Below are 21558 nucleotides of genomic sequence, written 5' to 3' on the forward strand. Positions count from 1 at the left end.
AGTTGAGAGCGTTGGGTTATTAATAGAGATTGAGTAGACTGGGACCATACTCATTGGAATTTAGAGAAATGAGGGGGGGGGATCTTATTGAAATATATAAAATTATGAAGGGAATAGATAAGATAGAAGCAGAGAGGTTGTTTCTACTGGCAGGTTGTGGTGTAAAATTATGTCCCAATACATGTGTGAATCATAATGTAACACATGTATTGGGCCAAGCAGTGGAATGTGGTGAAACGGTTAAAAATTATGTCCCAATACATGTGTGAATCTAACCGGAATGGAGGTGTTGCTTAGTCCCGTGTGAATCTTATTACACACCTCCCCGTGTGAATCTTCTTATCTGTATGTAACCAGAATGGAATGTGTTTTTTAGCCTTGCTCTGCTGTTCACATGAATGTTTATATCTGGAAAAGAGTATATCAGCTGGAAAAGTCTCCAGTTCGGTGAGTCTGCTCCGGGGTTACGTTTAACCGCCGAGCGTGGGTTGTTGGCAACCGCTCTACGAGAACTGACGGCTCCCAGTTCCGGTAACATGTAGAGTGAGTATAGGACAGACCCGTTGTAAGTATGAGACCTGGTTGTGGCGACGCTGCGGGGAATAAAATGCTCATATTCTAGCAGACTCGCCTCTTGGTCGTTTGTTCTGTGTCAGACTACTCTCCTACGAACCTGACCTTGAGAATTTTTTAAAACACAGGTGAAACTAGAACCAGGGGCAAAGCCTCAAAATAAAGAAGAGCAGATTTAGGATGAAGTTGAGGAGGAACTTCTTCACCCAAAGGGTCATGAATCTGTGGAATTCCCTACCCAGGGAAGCAATTGAGACTACCTTGCTGAATGCTTTTAAGACAAAGATTTTTGAACGGTAAAGGAATGAAGGGTTATGGTGAGCCAGTGGGTAAATGGAGCTGAGTCCATGGAAATTTCAGCCATGATCTTATTGAATGGCAAAGCAGGTTTGATGGGCCAGATGGCCTACTCCTACTCCTTATGTTCTTCATTCTGGAGACTTTTCCGGGCTTTATAGGGCGAAATCTCACGAATCAACATTCTTAAGCAAGAATGTTCATTTTGTGCCTGTCAAGTGACTAACAGTCAATTAATTATCCTCATGATGTCAAAGTAACTCCAGGGAATGGGAAACTGTGTGAAATTAAGCAGAATAAATGAATTAGCTAGATTAACTGACAGAACCGTTTCGACACTTCTGGAGAATGATTTACAGATTCAGTGTTAGGAAGTAAGTTCTTTCCATTTGTTTCTGAGATAAATATAAAGGAGGATAGTAAAAGCTTTTTTAGGTATGTGAAAGGCAAAAAAATTGTTAAGACTAAAATTGGGCCCTTGAAGACAGAAACAGGGGAATATATTACAGGGAACAAAGAAATGGCAGAAGAATTGAATTGGTACTTCAGATCTGTGTTCACTGGGAAAGACACAAGCAATCTCCCTGAGGCAACAGTGGCTGAAGGGAATTTATATTTGCCAGAAATTGGTGTTGGAGAGACTGTTAGGTCTGAAGGTTGGTAAGTCCCCAGGTGGTCTACATCCCAGGGTACTGAAGGTGGCTCGAGAAATCATGGATACGTTGGTGATTATTTTCCAGAGTTCGATAGATTCAGGATCAGTTCCTGTGGATTGGCTAATGTTGTACCACTTTTTAAGAAAGGTGGGAGAGAGAAAGCAGGAAATTATAGACCAGTTAGTCTGACCTCAGTGGTGGGAAAGATGCTGGAGTCTATTATAAAGGATGAAATTACAACACATCTGGATAGTAGTAACAGGATAGGTCAGAGTCAGCATGGATTTATGAAGGTGAAATCATGCTTGACTAATCTTCTGGAATTGTTTGAGGATATAACTCTGAAGATGGACGAGGGAGGTCCAGTAGATGTAGTGTACCTGGACTTTCACAAAGCTTTTGATAAAGTCCCACATAGGAGGTTAGTGAGTAAAATTAGGGCGCATGGTATTGGGGGAAAGTACTAACTTGGATTGAAAGCTGGTTGGCTGATAGGAAACAAAGAATAGTGATAAACAGCTCCATTTCGGAATGGCAAGCAATCTCCCTGCCAGTATATTAGTCCCCTTATTAGTCCAATTCAGGTGCAATCCGTGCTTCTTGTACAGGTCACTTCTACCCCAGAAGAGATTCCAATGATCCAGAAATGTGAACCCTTCTTCCCTGCACCAGCTCCTCAGCCACACATTCACCTGCACTATCCTCCTGCTCCAAACCTCACTACCTTGCAGCTCTGGGAGTAACCCAGATATTACTACCCTCGAGAACCTTTTTTTAAAGTGTTCCAGCAATTCTGTTATCCTTGTTCTTCTAGGCAGTAAAGGACATAGGTTTGGATTTACATATATTGTATCATCACTTTAACCCTCACACTTGTATGGTATGCATAAAAGGATTCAAATTGAAGGTTCTCGTCCTCTGCTGAGGATGACACAATGAAAGATCATCAACCCGAAACATTAACAGATTCTGAGGAGAGAAAAAAAAAGTTAAAACTGAATATTCCCAGAATTTCTGTTTTTTGACATGCTGCGCAATTTGAATTTCCTTTATTTGCATATTCAGATAACGAATCATATATACATTTGATAAAAAGTGTAATCTAATTATAACTTGATTTTTTTTCCCCACCACTGGAACTTAAGAGATTGATAGTCACACAGCACTAGAGAGGCCCTTTGGCTCATTGAGAGAAAAAAAACACTTCCTCAAATCCCTCTAAGCTTCTTGCGTTTCACCTTAAAATTATACCCTCTCATCAGTGACTCTTCAACTAAGGCGAGTAGCTGCTTCCTGTCCACTTGTCATGTCCCTCAAAATTTTATACACTTCAATCAGATCCCCCTTCAACCTGTTCTGCTCTGAAGGTAATAACCTGAACATATCCAGCCTCTCTTCTTAGTTAAATTGCTCCACCCCAGGCAACATCCTGACAAATCTTCTCTGCATCTTCTCCAGTGAAATCACATCCTTCCTACAGCGCAGGGACCAGAATTGCACACAGTACTCCAGCTGTGGCTTAAGCAAAGTTTTGTAGACTTCCAACATAACCTCCTTGTTCCCATAATCTTTGCCACAACTGATAAAAGGCATCTATTTTCTATATACCTTCTGAACCATTCATTAAATTATCCTTCCACCTTCAGGGATATGTGGACAAGCACCTGAAGATCCCTCTGTGGCTCGGTTCTTCATTTACTGGACATAAAACCTTAACTTTGCTTTCTCTGCACATGCTGCCAGATCTTTTGCACTTTTTCCCCAGAAATATCTGTTTTCGTTTCAGATTCCCAGCATTTGCCGTTGTTTTATTTTGGCTGTTTTCAGGTCCTTGAGTACCTCCCTTGTGGTCAGACAAGAATTAACAATTTGGGTCACAGCCCTGGTAAATTCTTTGCTACCACAGCAGCCCAGGATACAGCTCATCACGACCTGGGGAATTCCCAATTTTTAAGCCTGCCAAAACTTCCAATACTTGTTCAATCCCTAAAACAACCTACTCAAGAATTTCACAGTCCCCCACCCCAAATTCTGAAACCCTCTCCTCCTCCTCTTCCTGAATGAAGACTTAAGTACATATTTAAGCCCTATTGGTACCCTCCGGCTCCACGTACAGATCTGTAGTGGTCACGGTTCTTTCCATTATTATCCTCTTCCCCTTCATATAATAGACTATCTTAGAATTCTCCCTAATTTTACCAGCCAGCATCTTTCATGCCCTTTCTTTGCTGTCCTAATGACTCTCACTCCTCCCTGTACTTTGCATACTCCATTAGAGCCTCTGTTGATTTGTTCCCTTTGCACTGCTATAAACATCTGTTTGACTCTTAAGAGTTCTGAATATTCCTTAACATCCAGGGCTGTTGCTCCTACATTTCACCTAAAGGGCTTGAACTCTCCCCACTTCCTTTTTGAATAACCATACTGTTCTTCTGTAGATTTTCCCATTGATAGCGATTCCCAGTCTTTGGGCAGATCCTGTCTTATATTAACTGAAATCTGCCTACTCCCAACCAAAAACCTTTTTACCGAACCATCCCTTTCTTTTTCCGTAACAACTTAATCACACTGAGTTATAGTTCACTAATGCCCTTTAGGAAAGGAAAAGATTTACCAGGATGTTGCCGGTTTAGATGATTTGCATTATAAGAGGCTGGACAGGCTGTGATTTATTTCACTGGCGTGTAGGAGGTTGAGGCATGACCTTATGGAGGTTTTAAGAATCAGGAGAAGAACAGAGAAAGCGAATAGCAAAGGGTGAGGAAGTTCAAAACTAGGGGGCATTTTTTAAAGTGAGAGGAGAAAGATTTAAAAGGGACCCTGACGGGCAACTTTTTCACACAGAAGGTAGTTTGTATGCAGAATGAATGGCCAGAGGAAATGGTGGATGCAGGTACAGTTAAAACATTTAGAAAATATTTGGGCAGGTACGTGAATAGGAAAGGTTTAGAGGGACATAGGTCATACACAGGTAAGTGGGACTAGTTTAGTTTGGGAAATGGTCTGTTTCCATCCTTACCGGTTCTGGTCTACATGTGACTCCAGTCTCACAGTAATGCAGTTGACTCTTAATTGTCCTCTAGCAGTTAGGGATAGGCTAAATGCTGGCCTAGCCAGAGATGCCCACATCCAGAGTGAAATAATAAAAATCACTAAAATGCTCTCCCAGTGCCACCTCAACTACCAGTTCAGCTTCATTCCCCAGAATAAGGTCCAGCATTGTGCATGCCTTGTTGGACTTTGCATTGAACTTGAGAAATTATATTACTCAGGAAACAAAATACAGTTGCTTTTCTTCATTCATTTACATTAAGGCATTTTGAATAAGTTTCATGATTAGTAAGGAAGCAATACATTTAGATTACTTTCCTAAAATTAGACTCCTTCTACAGAGATTGTAAAAAGGTCAGCCAGGTAGACCTCAGAATGAGTTCTCTGATTGGACCAGATTAACAGCCCTAATCAGGGAGCCCTGGCTGACAGATATAAAAAAGAAGTGTCAGAGGTTTAGCTCACTCAGAATTGGCTCTGAGGAAGCTGGATAATGTCAAGGACTCTCCATGCGTAAATAAAAGGTGACTTGGTGACAGGATACTGGCTGCTGAGAGAGTTAAATTCACCTTTTTGCAAACATATTCAACTTTACAATTCACATTGCTTGCTATAAAGCACATCTTCATGACAATGTTTTTTAAAATCCACTGGCTGGAAATTTGATTTGAATTTTTAAAAAGATATTTTAAAACACACTAGAAGGTAACTTGGGGACACAGTTTATGGTGGCTTCTTCAGGAAAGCCAGTATGGTTTCCAACCAAACCATGGACATGATTTTCACTGCTTGACAACGCCAGGATAAGTATCTGGAACACCACCAATTACTCTACGTGGCCTCATCAATCTAATCAAGGTTTTAGATTCACCCAGGAAGTGCTATGTAAGTTCCTATCAACAGCCAGCTGTCCATCAATATCCCCTGTCACTTCCATGACTGGATATCAGTGTCAGTCCTTCCAGATGGCAATATGACAGAATCTTTTGACGTCAAAAAAGAGGTCAGGGGTCATCACCTCTACCCTTTTCTCCATCTTCATCACCATCATACTTCATCTTGTCAAGTGTAAGCTTCCCAGTGATGGGATCATTGTCTACAGGATGGATAAAAACTTCAGCCTCAACCTACTGAAATCCATGAAGAAAATGACACTCATTTCACTGTAGAACGTCAGCATACTTAGAGGAACCTCCTGTATGACAGGGCACAACTCTTCAGGAACACTTGACAGCAAGAGGAACTGAAAAAGAACTGGAGAAAAGAACTCCAATGATCGAGGTAAAGGACAATTTTCATCTCATGGAAGCACCTAACAAATGCATGGTCAGAGATGTGGCTCTGAGATCGGGCTCACCCACAAAACCCATAACTAGTGACATGGAATTTCTTGAATGAGCAATTTTACTCAGTAGTGAGTGATTGCCAATGACAATCTCCATTCCAATGAGTTGGAATGAAGACTACCTGCAAGTTCCATTGAACAATACTACTTCAGGGGAGTGTGCAAATTCATCTCCCATCTCCATTATTTTCTAAACAATCTGTTCAGAGATATTGTTATAAGCCTCTGGAGCAAGTGGGAGTTGAAACCTGGCCTCGTACCTCAGAGGTAGGGACACATCTCCTATCTCAGATGTTCTCAGAATTACTGTTCACAGATGTTGTTAAAAGCCTCTGGAGCAAGCAGCACTTGAACCTGGTCCTGCTGACTCAGAGATAGGGACCACTGTGCCATAAGAGCCCCCATTTCTTGAAACATCCTATTCAGAAGAGTAGTGGGAATCTGGAACTCACTACCTGTAAGAGTAGTAGAGGCAAATACTCATAATATTTTTGCATTTTTAACGTGCACTTAACAATGGCAAGGCATAAATGTTTATGGGCCATGTGCAGGAAGTTGGGATTAGAATATTTAGGTATTTGTTTTGGACTGATGCAGACTCAATTTGCCAAACAGCCTTTTTCTGTGTTGTAGACCTCTAGGAGTTCTTTCATTATCTTAAAAGGGAAACTGATCATCCTACAACATGACAAATGGTCAAGACATTTTTATGTAAAATATAATGAAGTGCAAATGTTAATTCACCTTATTTAACTTTGAAATTAGTCTAGTTGCTGGATAAATTTCAGCATGGAATGAAATCAAAATTCATAGACAAAGTTTTTGAAGACCACAGCTTTATTTGCATTCACATATGTATCATCTGTAGTGAGGTTCATCAGATAAAATCGCATTTTGAAAACCTTCAGATTTATCTTAAACCATTCTATATATCCTGGAGCAGTTGACGTTAGCTGATCAAAATAGTTCCCTTAAAAACAATGTAATCTATAAAAATCCGTTTAAAAAAAGCAGGACTGTTGTCAGTACAAAAAAGCACCATCTAATGTCAAACTTGAGATCAAAATAAAAATCCAGCATGAATGTCAATTGGCAACAATCTCTATATACAAGATCTCTTATTGCACAAACACCATGTAACGGGCAGATGATGGAACACAGCTGGTTAGGTTGCAAGTACGTTTTCAACTACTTTAAAAGCACTTGTAACATTAACAGCTTCAGGATACCGGTACTCAACAGCAACCCTTTTCAGTCAACATTGTTTACTCAATGGAAATGATTCAGAGCATTAACGGAAAAGGACTTCACAAATATCAGGTCTTGACGCTACTTACATTTGATAACTGTGACATGGAGCAGAATAGCAGTGCCATGAAATCCACAACACTATTTGAAACATGGAAACATTATGCAGCACTAGGCTTGAAAGTGACAATACAGATGTAATTCTGCTCTAACTTAGCGTCGAGCCCTGATGCTCACAGAGACCAAACATATACATATAGAGCTAGAGTAGCTACAAATATTTAAAAACTTTACATTTAGTTTTATCACTCATTTAAAATAACCATCCCAAACAATTGCTGGATCTTTTGATTGAACAATTTCAGTGCAAACCACCTTAGTGTGCAGTTTGTGCAATCACAGGTAAGGTTTAGACAGCCAATGATTATACCTCAAATAATATCGCTATTGAGCTTAAAGATGCAACCTATTCCAATGCATCACAGCACTGCCTCTGAGCCACTCTACTTTTCCACACATGACTGGCATGTTGCAAAGCAGTAACCAGACCAAAGCCCCTTACTCTTTCCATTTACTAATGCCACAATTTATTGTAAAAGGGCAAATCTGTTGCAATCATTTTTGGGAGAATATACTATAAACTGAAATCTGAAACAAAAACAGAAAATGCTGTACTCAGTAGTCTTTTCAGTCAATATTATGTTTACAATGGAAATGATTTAGAGCATTAATGAACAGAACTTCACAAATGTCAGGTTTTGATGCTACTATTAGTTCCCAATTGTGAAGTTGTGACCAGTGCCAAAAAATCCAAAGCAAAATTTGGTACATGATAATATTATGGAGCACTGAACTGTTATGGCAAGTTAACACATCAGACATAACCCTTCAAGTCAAACACAAAGATCTGATGCTAATGCTTTACATTAAATGACGACTTGTCACTCCTTTCCACAGATTTTGTGCTTAACTTGCAAAGTATTTTCAACATGTTTTTGCTATTGGGTTTGAGTTATTTGCTACACAAACTCTGTAAGGTAGCTGAAGCAAAATACAAAATCCAGTTACTTGGAAAATACAACTCCAGAATTTCAGCCAAAAGATTACTTATTGCCACTGAGCTCTTGTCTACAGTCAACTGAGGAGAGCTGTTAGTAACAGAAGTTACATGTAGTTCACTGAAAAATAGGCCAAAGTCAATACTGGCCTACATAATTATTTACATTGGTCTACATAATCCAAATAACTGAAACTGTTTGAAATATTTGGTAACACAAGGCACTGTGAAAAGAAATGTTTACTTTGTTCTATTTCAGTGCAGCCTTATCCAGAACCTTTTCTCATTTCCTTGTTTTGGAACAATGTGACTTGGAACTAGGCTAGAGTGAAGCATTAATGCCCACATTCTCCACGTCCTTTTTGGGCGACAGGGTAGCAGAGTGGTCAGCACTGCTGCCTCACAGCGCCAGAGACCCGGGTTCAATTCCCGCCTCAGGCAACTGTCTGTATGGAGTTTGCACATTCTCCCTGTGTTTGTGTGGGTTTCCTCCGGGTGCTCCGGTTTCCTCCCACAGCCCAAAAATGTGCAGGTTAGGTGAATTGGTCATGCTAAATTGCCCGTAGTGTTAGGTGAAGGGATAAATGTAGGGGAATGGGTCTGGGTAGGCTGCTCTTCGGAGGGTCGGTGTGGACTTGTTGGCCCGAAGGGCCTGTTTCCACACTGTAAATAATCTAATCTAATATGCCATAGACTGGTTGGCCAAAATGGTCAGTTTTCAGTGATGTATGTCTTTTGTAAATCTAGATGATAAAAGATCATGTCTCACACGTAATTACACAATTATGTCATCTCCATGAAAGAAGCAATTTACCACAGGAAGGGAGGACAAATTATTCCCTTTATGGCTAAAATCCAAGAGAACCAAGTGTAATGTTATGTCAGCAAATTTACAGAGAAAGGCATAAACCAAATTACATTAACTCAACATTCAAAACAGTCCTATATATAAAAACAATTACTTCTGGATAAGAGTTCTGTTGTAATAGGTAATAACATTACCAAAATTAATGCACAAATTAAGTTTGCAGAAACAATGTGAAACATGGATATTCACATATGGATATTTTCAGGAATAGTCAGTTTTCAGTAAATTAAGCTATGAATCATTGTTAAAATGAATTGTTTTTACAGTGAAGTCAATGTTTTAAATACTGATAACTTTCAGTCTATTCTATTATAAATTTGCAAATTGATTTGTGAAAAAGCTCCATTGAAAACTCCATTAAAATGGCTTGAGATTTATTGAGCATGAATCTACTCTTCTACCTTTAATTCAAATTAATTGTGAATTGTGCACAAAACCTAATCTAGCATTGCAGCTAAATAGCTTAAATTCATCACAGATGAAGCCAATTCTTGTACCTTTTATATCTTCTCTGCAACTGAAAACCTCAATCATCTAATTCTACAGTTTTTCAATTTCTCAAGCATATTTTCTCCGTTAGTGTACACACAAATGCATTACATCAACTCTATACTGAGATTTCCGGACAAAGAACAAAACATACATTAAATGTAGAAAAACTGAAAAAAACAAGGAATATAATCAATACATGTCCTTGAACCGTAATTAAGAATTCCATGTTTGATTGGAAGTACAGTGACTCTCTGTTGAGAGAGGTCAAATTAAGCATATGGAAATATAAGACTTGTTTCAGGAGTCTATGCCTTTATTTCAAAATAATTGTTCTATAACTACAAAGGTCTAGGATATTCAAGGGTGGTTGCGTGACACAATGCATAAGGAACGGAAAACTTGACCTGCCGCAGATCTGACACTTTCTGGAGCTATTAGGTATTTCTGTACACATTAAAGGAGTGGTTTCAATGTACCCATCCATAAGTGGCAGATAATGCATTCTTCAATGTCCATAAGAACATTTGTTCACATAATTTCCCTAATTTTAGAGTAATAGCATGAAGTTAACTACGTGCCCCTGGCATCCAGCAATACATGTGGGAAAGATTTCCACATTCAAAGCCTGGCTTGTGGAATATATTTATTATGGCGCAATCAATTGTGTTTTCAACACTGATTAAAGACAGGGGAGCATGGATGTTTTTATTTTTTAAAAGTGGTTTTAGATACACCCAGAGGTCTGAAAATGCTAAAATATCTACAAATTCCTATCAATTCAAATGAGCACAATACCTGACCAAAATGGGCTAACAGCCTGATCCCAGCAAACTCAACAGGGTCAGGTACAGCATTTTAGGACAGGAGGTTCCAACGCACTCCAGATTCTCTCCCTGCACAATCCAAAACAAAACAATCCCAACGTAAAAGCTTGAATGGTAATTTGTGGGCCATGAATGTTTGCACATAGCAAAGACTGTTAGGCATTCCTTTGATTTCAACTAACTTCATCTAAAACATGTTTTAAAGACCGTTGTCCAAACTTTAGTCATAATTATGTGGTTGTGACTTAAATTTTATTTTGCAACTGGAAAAGACAGATCATAGCAAAAACTGATGAGCCTAAAACTGACATTGTGCCAAAAGTTATAAACATCACTAAAAGCTGTTCAGCTCACGGTTCAACACATTGCTATGTAGCATACTGGTCCATCATTGCTACGTGAGGTTGTGGAAAATGTATTTTAACAACACTATTTTGGATTAAGCAGCTAGTTTCTTCTAGTGGAATTTACAGTGAAGATATCCTATTCATCAGAATTTTGGGGGCAACAATTAACTTATTCTTCAAGCATTTAAACATTTACAAGGCACATAAAATGGCATCCAAGTGAGCTTACTTATGAATCCAAAGTTTTGGAAAATACTACCTCAAATAGCCTTCTTTTAAAACTTAGAGCACAACAGTTCCAAACTGACTACACCATGAATTCCAATAGGACATTCTGCAAGCTTGAAAATCACCAAATTCAAACCTCCAAAATCTTTTCCCCTTTGTTCTCTTTTCTGATTATTATGCTTCTTGGTCAGCTAAAAAATCTCAAATGATAAATTGCAGGTTGATCATTATACTGATAACCCTGAAAATTAGTCATATACAAAGGAAGAACACATTGTAAACCAAAATACTACTAAACTCGATGTTAATAAAGTTTCTCAAAGTCTCTGACCAACATCATATCTGCTTGTTACTATTAGTTGTTATTTTAGAAGTAATTGGAAACCATAATAATAGTTAGATGATAATAATGAAATACTAAGTTCTCTATTTTGGATACAATTTGAAATTTACAATGCGGCAACTTTACCTCTCACAGATATGTCAAAAAAGTATGTTTTGAAATTAAAAAGTGCTGTCAGTTGTTTCTCTCGCAGATTTTTGGAATGTACATAATGAATCTTCAACAAAAAGAAAGTGAGAAACGACAACAAGAAAACAAAACTATAAGCATATCTTCATGTTTTGCTCTCACATGGTTTTCATTTTTCCAAGTTATGCTCACCCGAGTTTGGAGTTGGGAGCAGTTTGCACAAATACACATTCCATTATAAATTCCCTTTTCAAATATTCCTAGGCTGTCATTTTTAACATAAGCCAGGCAATCATAAATTACCAAGTAAAGCATAGGCATTGTGTTTGCAGTACATGCAATAGATATAACTTCTTTACATGGTTTTCTTAATTTAAAAGCAACTCAGATTGAGAATAGCAGCAGTAGCTACTTTCTGATATTACTCATGTTTGGAGGTTTATCACCTGCAACCATCAAGTGGTCCTGTTGAAGCATCCAGGCTGCTGTCGGTATCGGAAGCCAAGGTCTGCTCTGTTGACATGGATGAAATGTCATTGATGGAGGAAGACTGAGAGGGGCTGTTGTTGCTATTCACTGCTGCATCTGTTCTAAGTAAACAAAAAAGGTGATAAAATCTGAGAAAACAGCAGACTGTTACCTATACTCATTTACAAATCCTATTTCCCCAAAATAAATCCAGTAAAGGAAATGCAAACCTAATGGAAAGATTCTACATCATTACTCTAAGAGATACTCAATACTGTCAGGCCAGAGAACGGGATAAACTCAACCAGAGGTAAACTTTTCTTTAGACCAGACTGAAGGTTAAAAATGCTGAACGAAGCAAACAAATTGGGATCAGAGATACAAATACTATAATTTACAAAATATACTTCTGCCTTCATGAAAGTGTGCTTTTTATTTTTCTTCTCAAGGTTAAATCACAAGACAAAAGTAAATCAAGAAATGATCATGAAATTTAGAAAAAAAATGAAGCAGAGTACAATTAAATGACAATTCAAAAGAATTAGAAAATATAAACTACAGATTTGAATCACCATTGTCATAGCAGACCAGAAGGTTGCTCTCTCATTAGGAAGCAATGGTGATGGTTTAAACCTGTGGGTCACTGTGCCTCAGGCAAGGGGAGAGGATGAGAAGAAGATTCCTACGTGCAAACCTCAGCTGGTATGGAATTTGAACATAAGCTGTTGTTATCTTGCTGCATTGCAAACCAGCCATCTGGACAACTCAGCTAACCCAGTGTTATGTAAGTTATAACTATGACTTGGAGGTGCTAGAAAGGTAGCAGGATTGTCTCCTTGGTCCCTTGTTATCTCTCACAAACCACTTCCTCAAAGAATCCAGGAATTTAATTCCAACATTATTATATGCATTTTGACACATTCCTTTAGAACCAGAATAGAACAGCAATCTGCTGCCCCCTGGTGGAAGCAGCATAATTTAATCTATTTTTCTAATCAACCAGTTCAGAGGTATTATTCTATATCTCTGGAGCAGGTGGGCTTGAACCTGGGCTTCTCGGTCCAGGCGAAGGGACACTACCACTGCACCACATGAGTGCACCATTATTTAATGTCAACATTCCTGCATAAAATCTTCAGATATTAGCCCATCTACTACTGTCACTACCATTTCTTCTGCCAATGGTTACTGTTGAGAAACAACTGCTCCCATAAGTATAAATGGCAAAGACACCATTAAACACTCCAAATATTCTGGGGGGTCTTAGTTGATCACACTGAAAACAATGAATGTTCATGAGATATGAACACTGGCAATCTCTTATAACTTATCCCCTTTTAGCTGTGAAGGTGGTAAGCTGCCTGTTTGAACCAGTATTCAAAAGGGAGTTCCAGTGTAGTAGGTAACATGGTTCTAAGTCAGGACGAAGTGCGACTTTGAGGGGGAACTGGCAGCAGGGCAGCTCCCGTGCATTTGCTTCCCTCAGCATTCTCAGAGACGCAGATCAGAATTGGTAAGTATTGAAGGGTTCTTGGGTGAGTTGCTGTAGTAAACATGATAGATGTTCACACTACTGACATGGAGCATTGATGGTGGGATATGTCATACTGATCAGGCAGGCAACGATTGCTTGGACGATTTTAAGCTCCTTGGACATAGCTGTAGCTGTACTCATCCTGATAAGGCTAAAACTTGCACATAGGACTTGTCCACCTTTATGTGGGCAGAATATGTTTGTTCCAAGATGGTGTAGACCCGTCACGTGGCAGGATTACTGTGCTTAGGTCTATGGGTTGTGGGATTGCTTGATTAAATGGGCTTGAAATCAAAGTTCTAAACTGGGGAAGGCAGATCTTGATATGGTCAGATGATTTGCTAAGGATGGAATGAGAGCAGATACTTCTAGTAAACTGTGTTAAGCAGTGAGGTATACTTAAGGAGGAAACAGGGAGAGTACACAGTCAACATGTTCCGATAAAAAATGGAACTAACAAATCCAGCAAATTATGGATATCAACAAATACACAGGATTAGATAAAAGGGAAAAGGGGAGGCTTACAGAAGATACACAGGGCTCAAAACAGAAGCCTTGGACTATAGAACATGTAAGCGTGAATTTAAAAAGGAATTAGGAGAGCAAAAATGGGATATGAAAGGATAAAGATAGGTAACAGAGAAAAATACAACTTATTTTACAAGTACATTTTTACAAGTACATTAAGAATAAAAGACTAATTAGAGAAAGAGTAGGCCAATAATGGACCATAGTGGTAACTTGTATGTAGAGTTGGAGGACATAGGTAGGGTACTAAGTTAACAAGTGAGAGAGAGATGATGCATGTATAGAAATCAGAGAGAAGGCCTAGGAGACTTAAATAGATAAATCTCCAGGGCCAAATGAAACATATTCCAGGTTTTTGAGTGAGATAAGGGAGAAAATACTGGGGACACTGACAATAACTTTCAATTCCTCTCTGGCCACAAAAGAGATGCCAAAGGACTGGAGGACAGCCAGTGTGGCAGCATTATTCAAGGAGGAAGGGATAAACCAGGAAACTACAAGCAGGTCTAACCTCAGTGGTAGGGAAACAATTGGAAGTAATTTTGAGGTGCAGAATTAATTTGCACTAAGAGGCAGGGATTAATCAATAATAGTCAACATGATTTTGTTAACAGGTGGTCATGTCTGACCAACTTGAGATGACTAAGTGTGCAGATGAGGGCATTATTTACAGTAGGGGGTAAGTAGGAGGACTGATCAGCAAGTTCATGGACAATATGAAGTTTGGTGGGGGGGGGGGGTTAAATCATGACGAGAACAGCCTAAAACTATAGGAGGATATAGTTGGGCTGAACAGTGGCAAACTGAATTCAATCTGAGATAAATGTGAGGTGATGCACTTGGTCAGTAAAACAAGGCAAGGGAACATATGATGAATAATGAGACCCTGGGAAGCACAGAGGATCAGACAGATCTCAATATGCACATCTACTCGTCCATGAGCAAAACCAATGTAGTATACAAAATCCCATGCAAGGGCTGCACAAAACACTACATAGGACAAACAGGAAGACAGCTAACGATCCACATCCATGAACACCAACTAGCCACGAAACGACACGACCAGCTATCCTTAGTAGCCACACACGCAGATGACAACACGATTATTATAGGACAAACCAAACAGTGAACAGCCAGGGAATTCCTAGAGGCATGGCACTCATCCACAGATTCAATCAATAAGCACATCGACCTGGACCCAATACACCAACCACTGCAACGGGGAGCTGGAACTGACAACCGGAAGCGGCAGACTCAAACCACTACAAATGGCGGAGGAAAGATCACAGAAGCGCTTCATAGGAGGTTCCCAAGCACTGAGGATGTCACCTAGACAGGGGATGAAACATCTGCAGCTTGGCGAACAGAACCACAACAACAAGCACCCGAGCTACAAATCTTCTCACAAAATTTGGACCCTTAAGGTAGTGAGACAGGTAGATAAAATGGTTATATGAGGATACTTGTCTTTATTAATTGATGTATAATAGCTAAGAGGAGGGAGGTTATGCTTGAACTGTATAAAACACTAGCCAGACCACAGCTGAATGATGAAGGGCTCTTGCCCAAATGGTCGATTCGCCTGCTCCTCGCATGCTGCCTGACCTGCTATGCTTTTTCCAGCACCACGCTCTTAACTCAGGCCACAGCTGAAGTATTGTATAAAGTTCTGAAACCCACATTGTAGGAGGGATGCGATGGCATTGGAGAGGGTACACAGAAGATTTACTAGGATGTTGCCTGGTGTAGAAAACTTTAGTTATGAAGAGTGACTGGGTAGACTGGGGTTGTTTTCTTTGGAGCAGAGGGCACTGAAGGGGACATACAGTTATAGAGATATACAACATCGAAATAGACCCATTGGCCCAACTCATCCATGCCAACCAGATATCTTAAATTAATCTAGCTCCATTTTTCAGCATTTGGCCCATATCCCTCTAAACCATTCCTATTCATATGCCCATCCAGATGCCTTTTGAAATGTTGTAATTGTACCAGCTTCCACCATTTCCTCTGGCAGCTCATTCCATATCACACCACCATCTGTATGAAAAAGGTGCCCCTTAGGTCTCTTTAATATCTTTCCCCTCTCACCTTAAACCTATGCCGTCTAGTTTTGGACTCCCTCACCCCAGGTTAAAGACCTTGGCTATTCACCCTTATAAGGTCACCCCTCAACAGCTGACACTTCAGGGAAAATAGCCCCAACCTATTCCATCTCTCCCTATAGCTCAAACTCTCCAACCCTGGGTAACATCCATGTAAATCCTTTCTGAACCCTTGCAAGTTTCACATTTTACCAGAGTGGCGAGGAGAGAGGAGTGGTGAAGCGAGGGCTGTCGGGAAGGGTGAGTTTGCCCGCATTAAAAGGGACTTACCTTGGGAGTCGGGCCTCCATTTGCCGAGAGGTGCTAGGGAGGAGCGAAGGACTTTTGAGAAGTCGAGTGAGGTTGCGTTATCCGAAACGCTACTCGAGTAGTGTCTCCCACCCAACCTCCTCCTCCTCTAACTAAAAAAAAGGTTGTGTGTGCCAGATTGGTAAGGTAATGAGTTTATTTTTTATTCCTTATTTTTTCAACAGTCTCTTTGGGAATTTAGAATAGTGGGAATGGAGGTTAGGGCAGTTGAATGCTCCTCCTGCAGAATGTGGGAGGTAAGGGTCACCACTAGTGTCCCTGCTGCCTACATCTGCGTGAAGTGCACCTAACTCCAGTTCCTCAAAAATTGTGTAAGGGAACTGGAGCTGGATGAACTTCGGAACATTCGGGAGGCAGGAGGAGTTATTGAGAGGAGTTACAGGGAGGTAGTCACTCCTAAGGTACAAGAAAAAGGCAGATGGGTTACAGTCAGGGGACGGAAAGGGAACCGGCAGGCAGTGCAGAGATCCCCTGTGGCCATTCCCCTCAACAACAAGTATACTGTTTTGATACTGTATTGCGGGGGGGGGGGGGGGGGTAGCGACTTACCAGGGGAAAACAGTGGGGCACAGGGCTCTGGAACAGAGTCTGTCTCTGCTGCTCAGAAGGGAAGGGGGAAAAGAAGCAGAGCAGTAGTCATTGGGGACTCCATAGTTAGGGGGACAGATAGGAGGTTTTGTGGGGACGAGAGAGAGTCACGGTTGGTGTGTTGCCTCCCAGGTGCCAGGGTTCATGATGTCTCTGATCGTGTTTTTGGGATCCTTAAGGGGGAGGGGCAGCAGCCCAAGTTGTGGTCACATAGGCACCAACGACATAGGTAGGAAGAGAGATGGGGATTTAAGGCAGAAATTCAGGGAGCTAGGATGGAAATTTAGAGCTAGGATGAACAGAGTTGTTGTCTCTGGTTTGTTGCCCGTGCCACATGCTAGTGAGGCAAGGAATAGGGAGAGAGAGGAGTTGAACACGTAGCTACAGGGATGGTGCAGGAGGGTGGGTTTTGGATTCTTGGATAATTGGGGCTCTTTCCGGGATAGGTGGGACCTCTACAAGCAGAATGGTCTTCACCTGAACCAGAGGGGTACCAATATCCTGGGGGGGGGGGGGGGGGGGGGGGGAGAATTCGTTAAGGTTATTGGGGAGGGTTTAAACTAATCCAGCAGGGGGATGGGAACCAAAATTGTAGTACGAGTATAGAAAAGATTGCGAGTAGGGAGGTCCGAAATCAAGTTTCAGGGACGCAAGATGGCACCGGCAAGCAAGAAGTTGGTTTGAAGTGTGTCTACTTCAACGCCAGGAGCATCCGGAATAAGGTGGGTGAACTTGCAGCATGGGCTGGTAGGTACCTGGTACTTCGATGTTGTGGCTATTTTGGAGACATGGATAGAGCAGGGACAGGGATGGTCGTTGCAGGGACAGGGATGGTCGTTGCAGGTTCCAGGATTTAGATGTTTCAGTAAGAACAGAGATGGTAAAGGGGTGGGGGGTGGAGGGAAGGTGTTGCATTGTTGGTCAAGGACAGTATTACAGTTGCAGAAAGGATGTTTGGGGACTCATCAACTGAGGTAGCATGGGCTGAAGTTCGAAACAGGAAAGGAGGGGTCACCCTGTTGGGAGTTTTCTACAGGCCTCCGAATAGTTCCAGAGATGTAGAGGAAAGGATAGCAAAGATGATTCCCGATAGGAGTGAGAGAGACAGGGTAGTTGTCACGGTGGATTTCAACTTTCCAAATATTGACTGGGAACACTATAGTACGAGTACTATAGATGGGTCAGTTTTGTCCAGTGTGTGCAGGAGGGCTTCCTGACACAGTATGTAGACAGGCCAACAAGGGGCGAAGCCACATTAGGTTTGGTACTGGGTAATGAGCCCGGCCAGGTGTTAGACTTGGAAATAGGTGAGCACTTTGGTGATAGCGATCACAATTCTGTTATGTTTACTTTAGTGATAGAAAGGGATAGGTGTATACCACTGGGCAAGAGTTACAGCAAGGGAAAGGCAATTACGATGCGATTAGGCAAGATTTAAGAAACATAGGATGGGGAAGGAAACTGCAGGGGATGGGCACATTAGAAATGTGGAGCATATTCAAGGAAAAGCTCCTGTGTGTCCTAGATAAGTACGTACCTGTCAGGCAGGGAGGAAAGCTGTAGAGCGCGGGAGCCATGGTTTACGAAGGAAGTGGAATCTCTGGTCAACAGGAAGAAGGCGGCTTATGTTAGGATGAGATGTGAAGGCTCAGTTAGGGTGCTTGAGGGTTACAAGGTAGCCAGGAAAGACCTAAAGAGAGAGCTCAAAAGGGCCAGGAGGAGACATGAGAAGTTGTTGGCGGATAGGATCAGGGTAAACACGAAGGTTTTCTATAGGTATTTAAGGAATAAAAGAATGACGAGAGTAAGATTAGGGCCAATCAAGGATAGTAGTGGGAAGTTGTGTGTGGAGTCAGAGGAGATAGGGGAAGCACTAAATGAATATTTTTCAACAGTATTCACTCTAGAAAACGACAATGCTGTCGAGGAGAATACTAGACTTGTTGTGATTGAAGTTCACAAGGAAGAGGTATTAGAAATCCTGCAGGGTGTGAAAATAGATAAGTCCCCTGGGCCGGATGGGATTTACCCTAGGATCCTCTGGGAAGCCAGGGAGGAGATTGCCGAGCCTTTGGCATTGATCTTTAAATCATCATTGTCTACAGGAATAGTACCAGAAGACTGGAGGATAGGAAATGTGGTTCTCCATTCAAGAAGGGGAGGAGAGACAACCCAGGTAATTATAGACCAGTGAGCCTTACTTCAGTTGTTGGTAAAGTGTTGGAAAAGGTTATAAGAGATAGGATTTATAATCATCTAGAAAAGAAAAATTTGATTAGGGATAGTCAGCACGGTTTTGTGAAGGGTAAGTCATGCCTCACAAACCTTATTGAGTTCTTTGAGAAGGTGACCAAACAGGTAGATGAGAGTAAACCGGTTGATGTGGTGTATATGGATTTCAGCAAGGCATTCAATAAGGTTTCCCACAGTAGGCTATTGTACAAAATGAAGAATGGGATTGTGGGAGATATAGCAGTTTGTATCAGTAATTGGCTTGCTGAAAGACGACAGAGGGTGGTGGTTGATAGGAAATGTTCATCCTGGAGTCCAGTTACCAGTGGTGTACCGCAAGGGTCCACTGCTGTTCGTCATTTTTATAAACGACCTGGATGAGGGCGTAGAAGGGCGGGTTAGTAAATTTGCAGACGACACTAAGGTCGGTGGAGTTGTGGAGAGTGACGAAGGATGTTATAGGTTACAGACAGACATAGATAAGCTGCAGAGCTGGGCTGAGAGGTGGCAAATGGAGTTTAATGCGGACAAGTGTGAGGTGATTCACTTTGGTCGGAGTAACCGGAACGCAAAGTACTGGGCTAATGATAAGATTCTTGGTAGTGTAGATGAGCAGAGAGATCTCGGTGTCCAGGTACACAGATCCTTGAAAGTTGCCACCCAGGTTGACAGGGTTGTTAAGAAAGCATACAATGTTTTAGCTTTTATTAATAGTGGGATCGAGTTCCGGAACCATGAGATTATGCTACAGCTGTACAAAACTCAGGTGCGGCCACACTTGGAGTATTGTGTACAGTTCTGGTCACTGCATTATAAGGAGGATGTGGAAGCTTTGGAAAGGGTGCAGAGGAGATTTACTAGGATGTTGCCTGGTATGGAGGGAAGGTCTTACGAGGAAAGGCTGAGGGACTTGAGGCTGTTTTCGTTAGAGAGGAGGTGGTTGAGAGGTGACTTAATACAGACATATAAAATAATCAGAGGGTAAGATAGGGTGGACAGGGAGAGCATTTTTTCCAAGTATGGTGACGGCGAGCACGAGGGGGCATAGCTTTAAATTGAGGGGTGATAGATATAGGACAGATGTCAGAGGTAGTTTCTTTACTCAGCGTAGTAAGGGTATGGAATGCTTTGCCTGCAATGGTAGTAGATTTGCCAAGTACATTTAAGTCATCATTGGACAAGCATATGGACGTACATGGAATAGTGTAGGTTAGATGGGCTTCAGATTGGTATCTGAAGGATCTGAAGGATATCGTAGGATATGTGGAACAATCCATCTTCCGCAACTACACTGGCCCCACCCCCCACCTTTTCCTCCGCTACATCGATGACTGTATCGGCACCGCCTCATGCTCCCACGAGGAAGTTGAACAGTTCATCCACTTCACCAACACCTTCCACCCCGACCTCAAATTCACCTGGACAGTCTCAGATTCCTCCCTCCCCTTCCTCGACCTTTCTATTTCTATCTCAGGCGACCGAATCAACACGGACATCTACTACAAACCGACCGACTCCCACAGCTACCTGGACTACACCTCCTCCCATCCTGCCCCCTGTAAAAACGCCATCCCATTCTCCCAATTCCTTCGACTCCGCCGCATCTGCTCCCAGGAGGACCAGTTCCAAAAACGCACAACCCAGATGGCCTCCTTCTTCAAGGACCGCAATTTCCCCCCCGACGTGGTCGACGATGCCCTCCACCGCATCTCTTCCACTTCCCGCTCCTCCGCCCTTGAACCCCGCCCCTCCAACCGCCACCAGGACAGAACCCCACTGGTCCTCACCTACCACCCCACCAATCTCCATGTACAGCGCATCATCCGCCGTCATTTCCGCTACCTCCAAACGGACCCCACCTGCAAGGATATATTTCCCTCCCCTCCCCTATCAGCATTCCGTAAAGACCACTCCCTCCGTGACTCCCTCGTCAGATCCACACCCCCCACCAACCCAACCTCCACTCCCGGTACCTTCCCCTGCAACCGCAGGAGGTGCAAGACTTGCGCCCACACCTCCCCCCTCACCTCCCTCCAAGGCCCCAAAGGAAACTTCCATATCCGCCACAGATTCACCTGCACCTCTACACATATCATCTATTGCATCCTCTGCACCCGATGTGGCCTCCTCTATATTGAGGAGACAGGCCGGCTACTTGCGGAGCGTTTCAGAGAACACCTCTGGGACACCCGGACCAACCAACCCAACCACCCTGTAGCTCAACATTTCAATTCCCCCTCCCACTCCACCAAGGATATGCAGGTCTTTGGACTCCTCCATCGTCAGACCACAACAAAACGACGGTTGGAGGAAGAACGCCTCATCTTCTGGCT

General features: G+C 41.9%; 1 protein-coding gene across 7 annotated transcripts in view; it reads right to left on the reverse strand.

Moving 5' to 3' along the window:
- Window positions 1-6741: 6741 nt before the first annotated feature.
- The window catches only part of LOC122556642 (mitogen-activated protein kinase 9), a 107953-nt gene continuing 93136 nt past the window's right edge, over window positions 6742-21558 (reverse strand). For 6 of the 7 annotated variants that reach the window (XM_087995340.1, XM_087995339.1, XM_087995334.1 and 3 more), the window contains one exon: window positions 6742-12043. In XM_087995340.1, coding sequence (XP_087851466.1) covers window positions 11901-12043 — 143 coding nt within the window. In that variant the 3' untranslated portion in view covers window positions 6742-11900. Of the gene's footprint in view, window positions 12049-21558 lie in introns of all 7 variants that reach the window. The other variant, XM_087995341.1, reaches the window with a different exon arrangement.

This window comes from Chiloscyllium plagiosum, unplaced genomic scaffold, assembly GCF_037043375.1.
Source record: "Chiloscyllium plagiosum isolate Xiang-an unplaced genomic scaffold, Cpla_swu_hap1 HiC_scaffold_16, whole genome shotgun sequence".
Classification (NCBI taxonomy): domain Eukaryota; kingdom Metazoa; phylum Chordata; class Chondrichthyes; order Orectolobiformes; family Hemiscylliidae; genus Chiloscyllium; species Chiloscyllium plagiosum.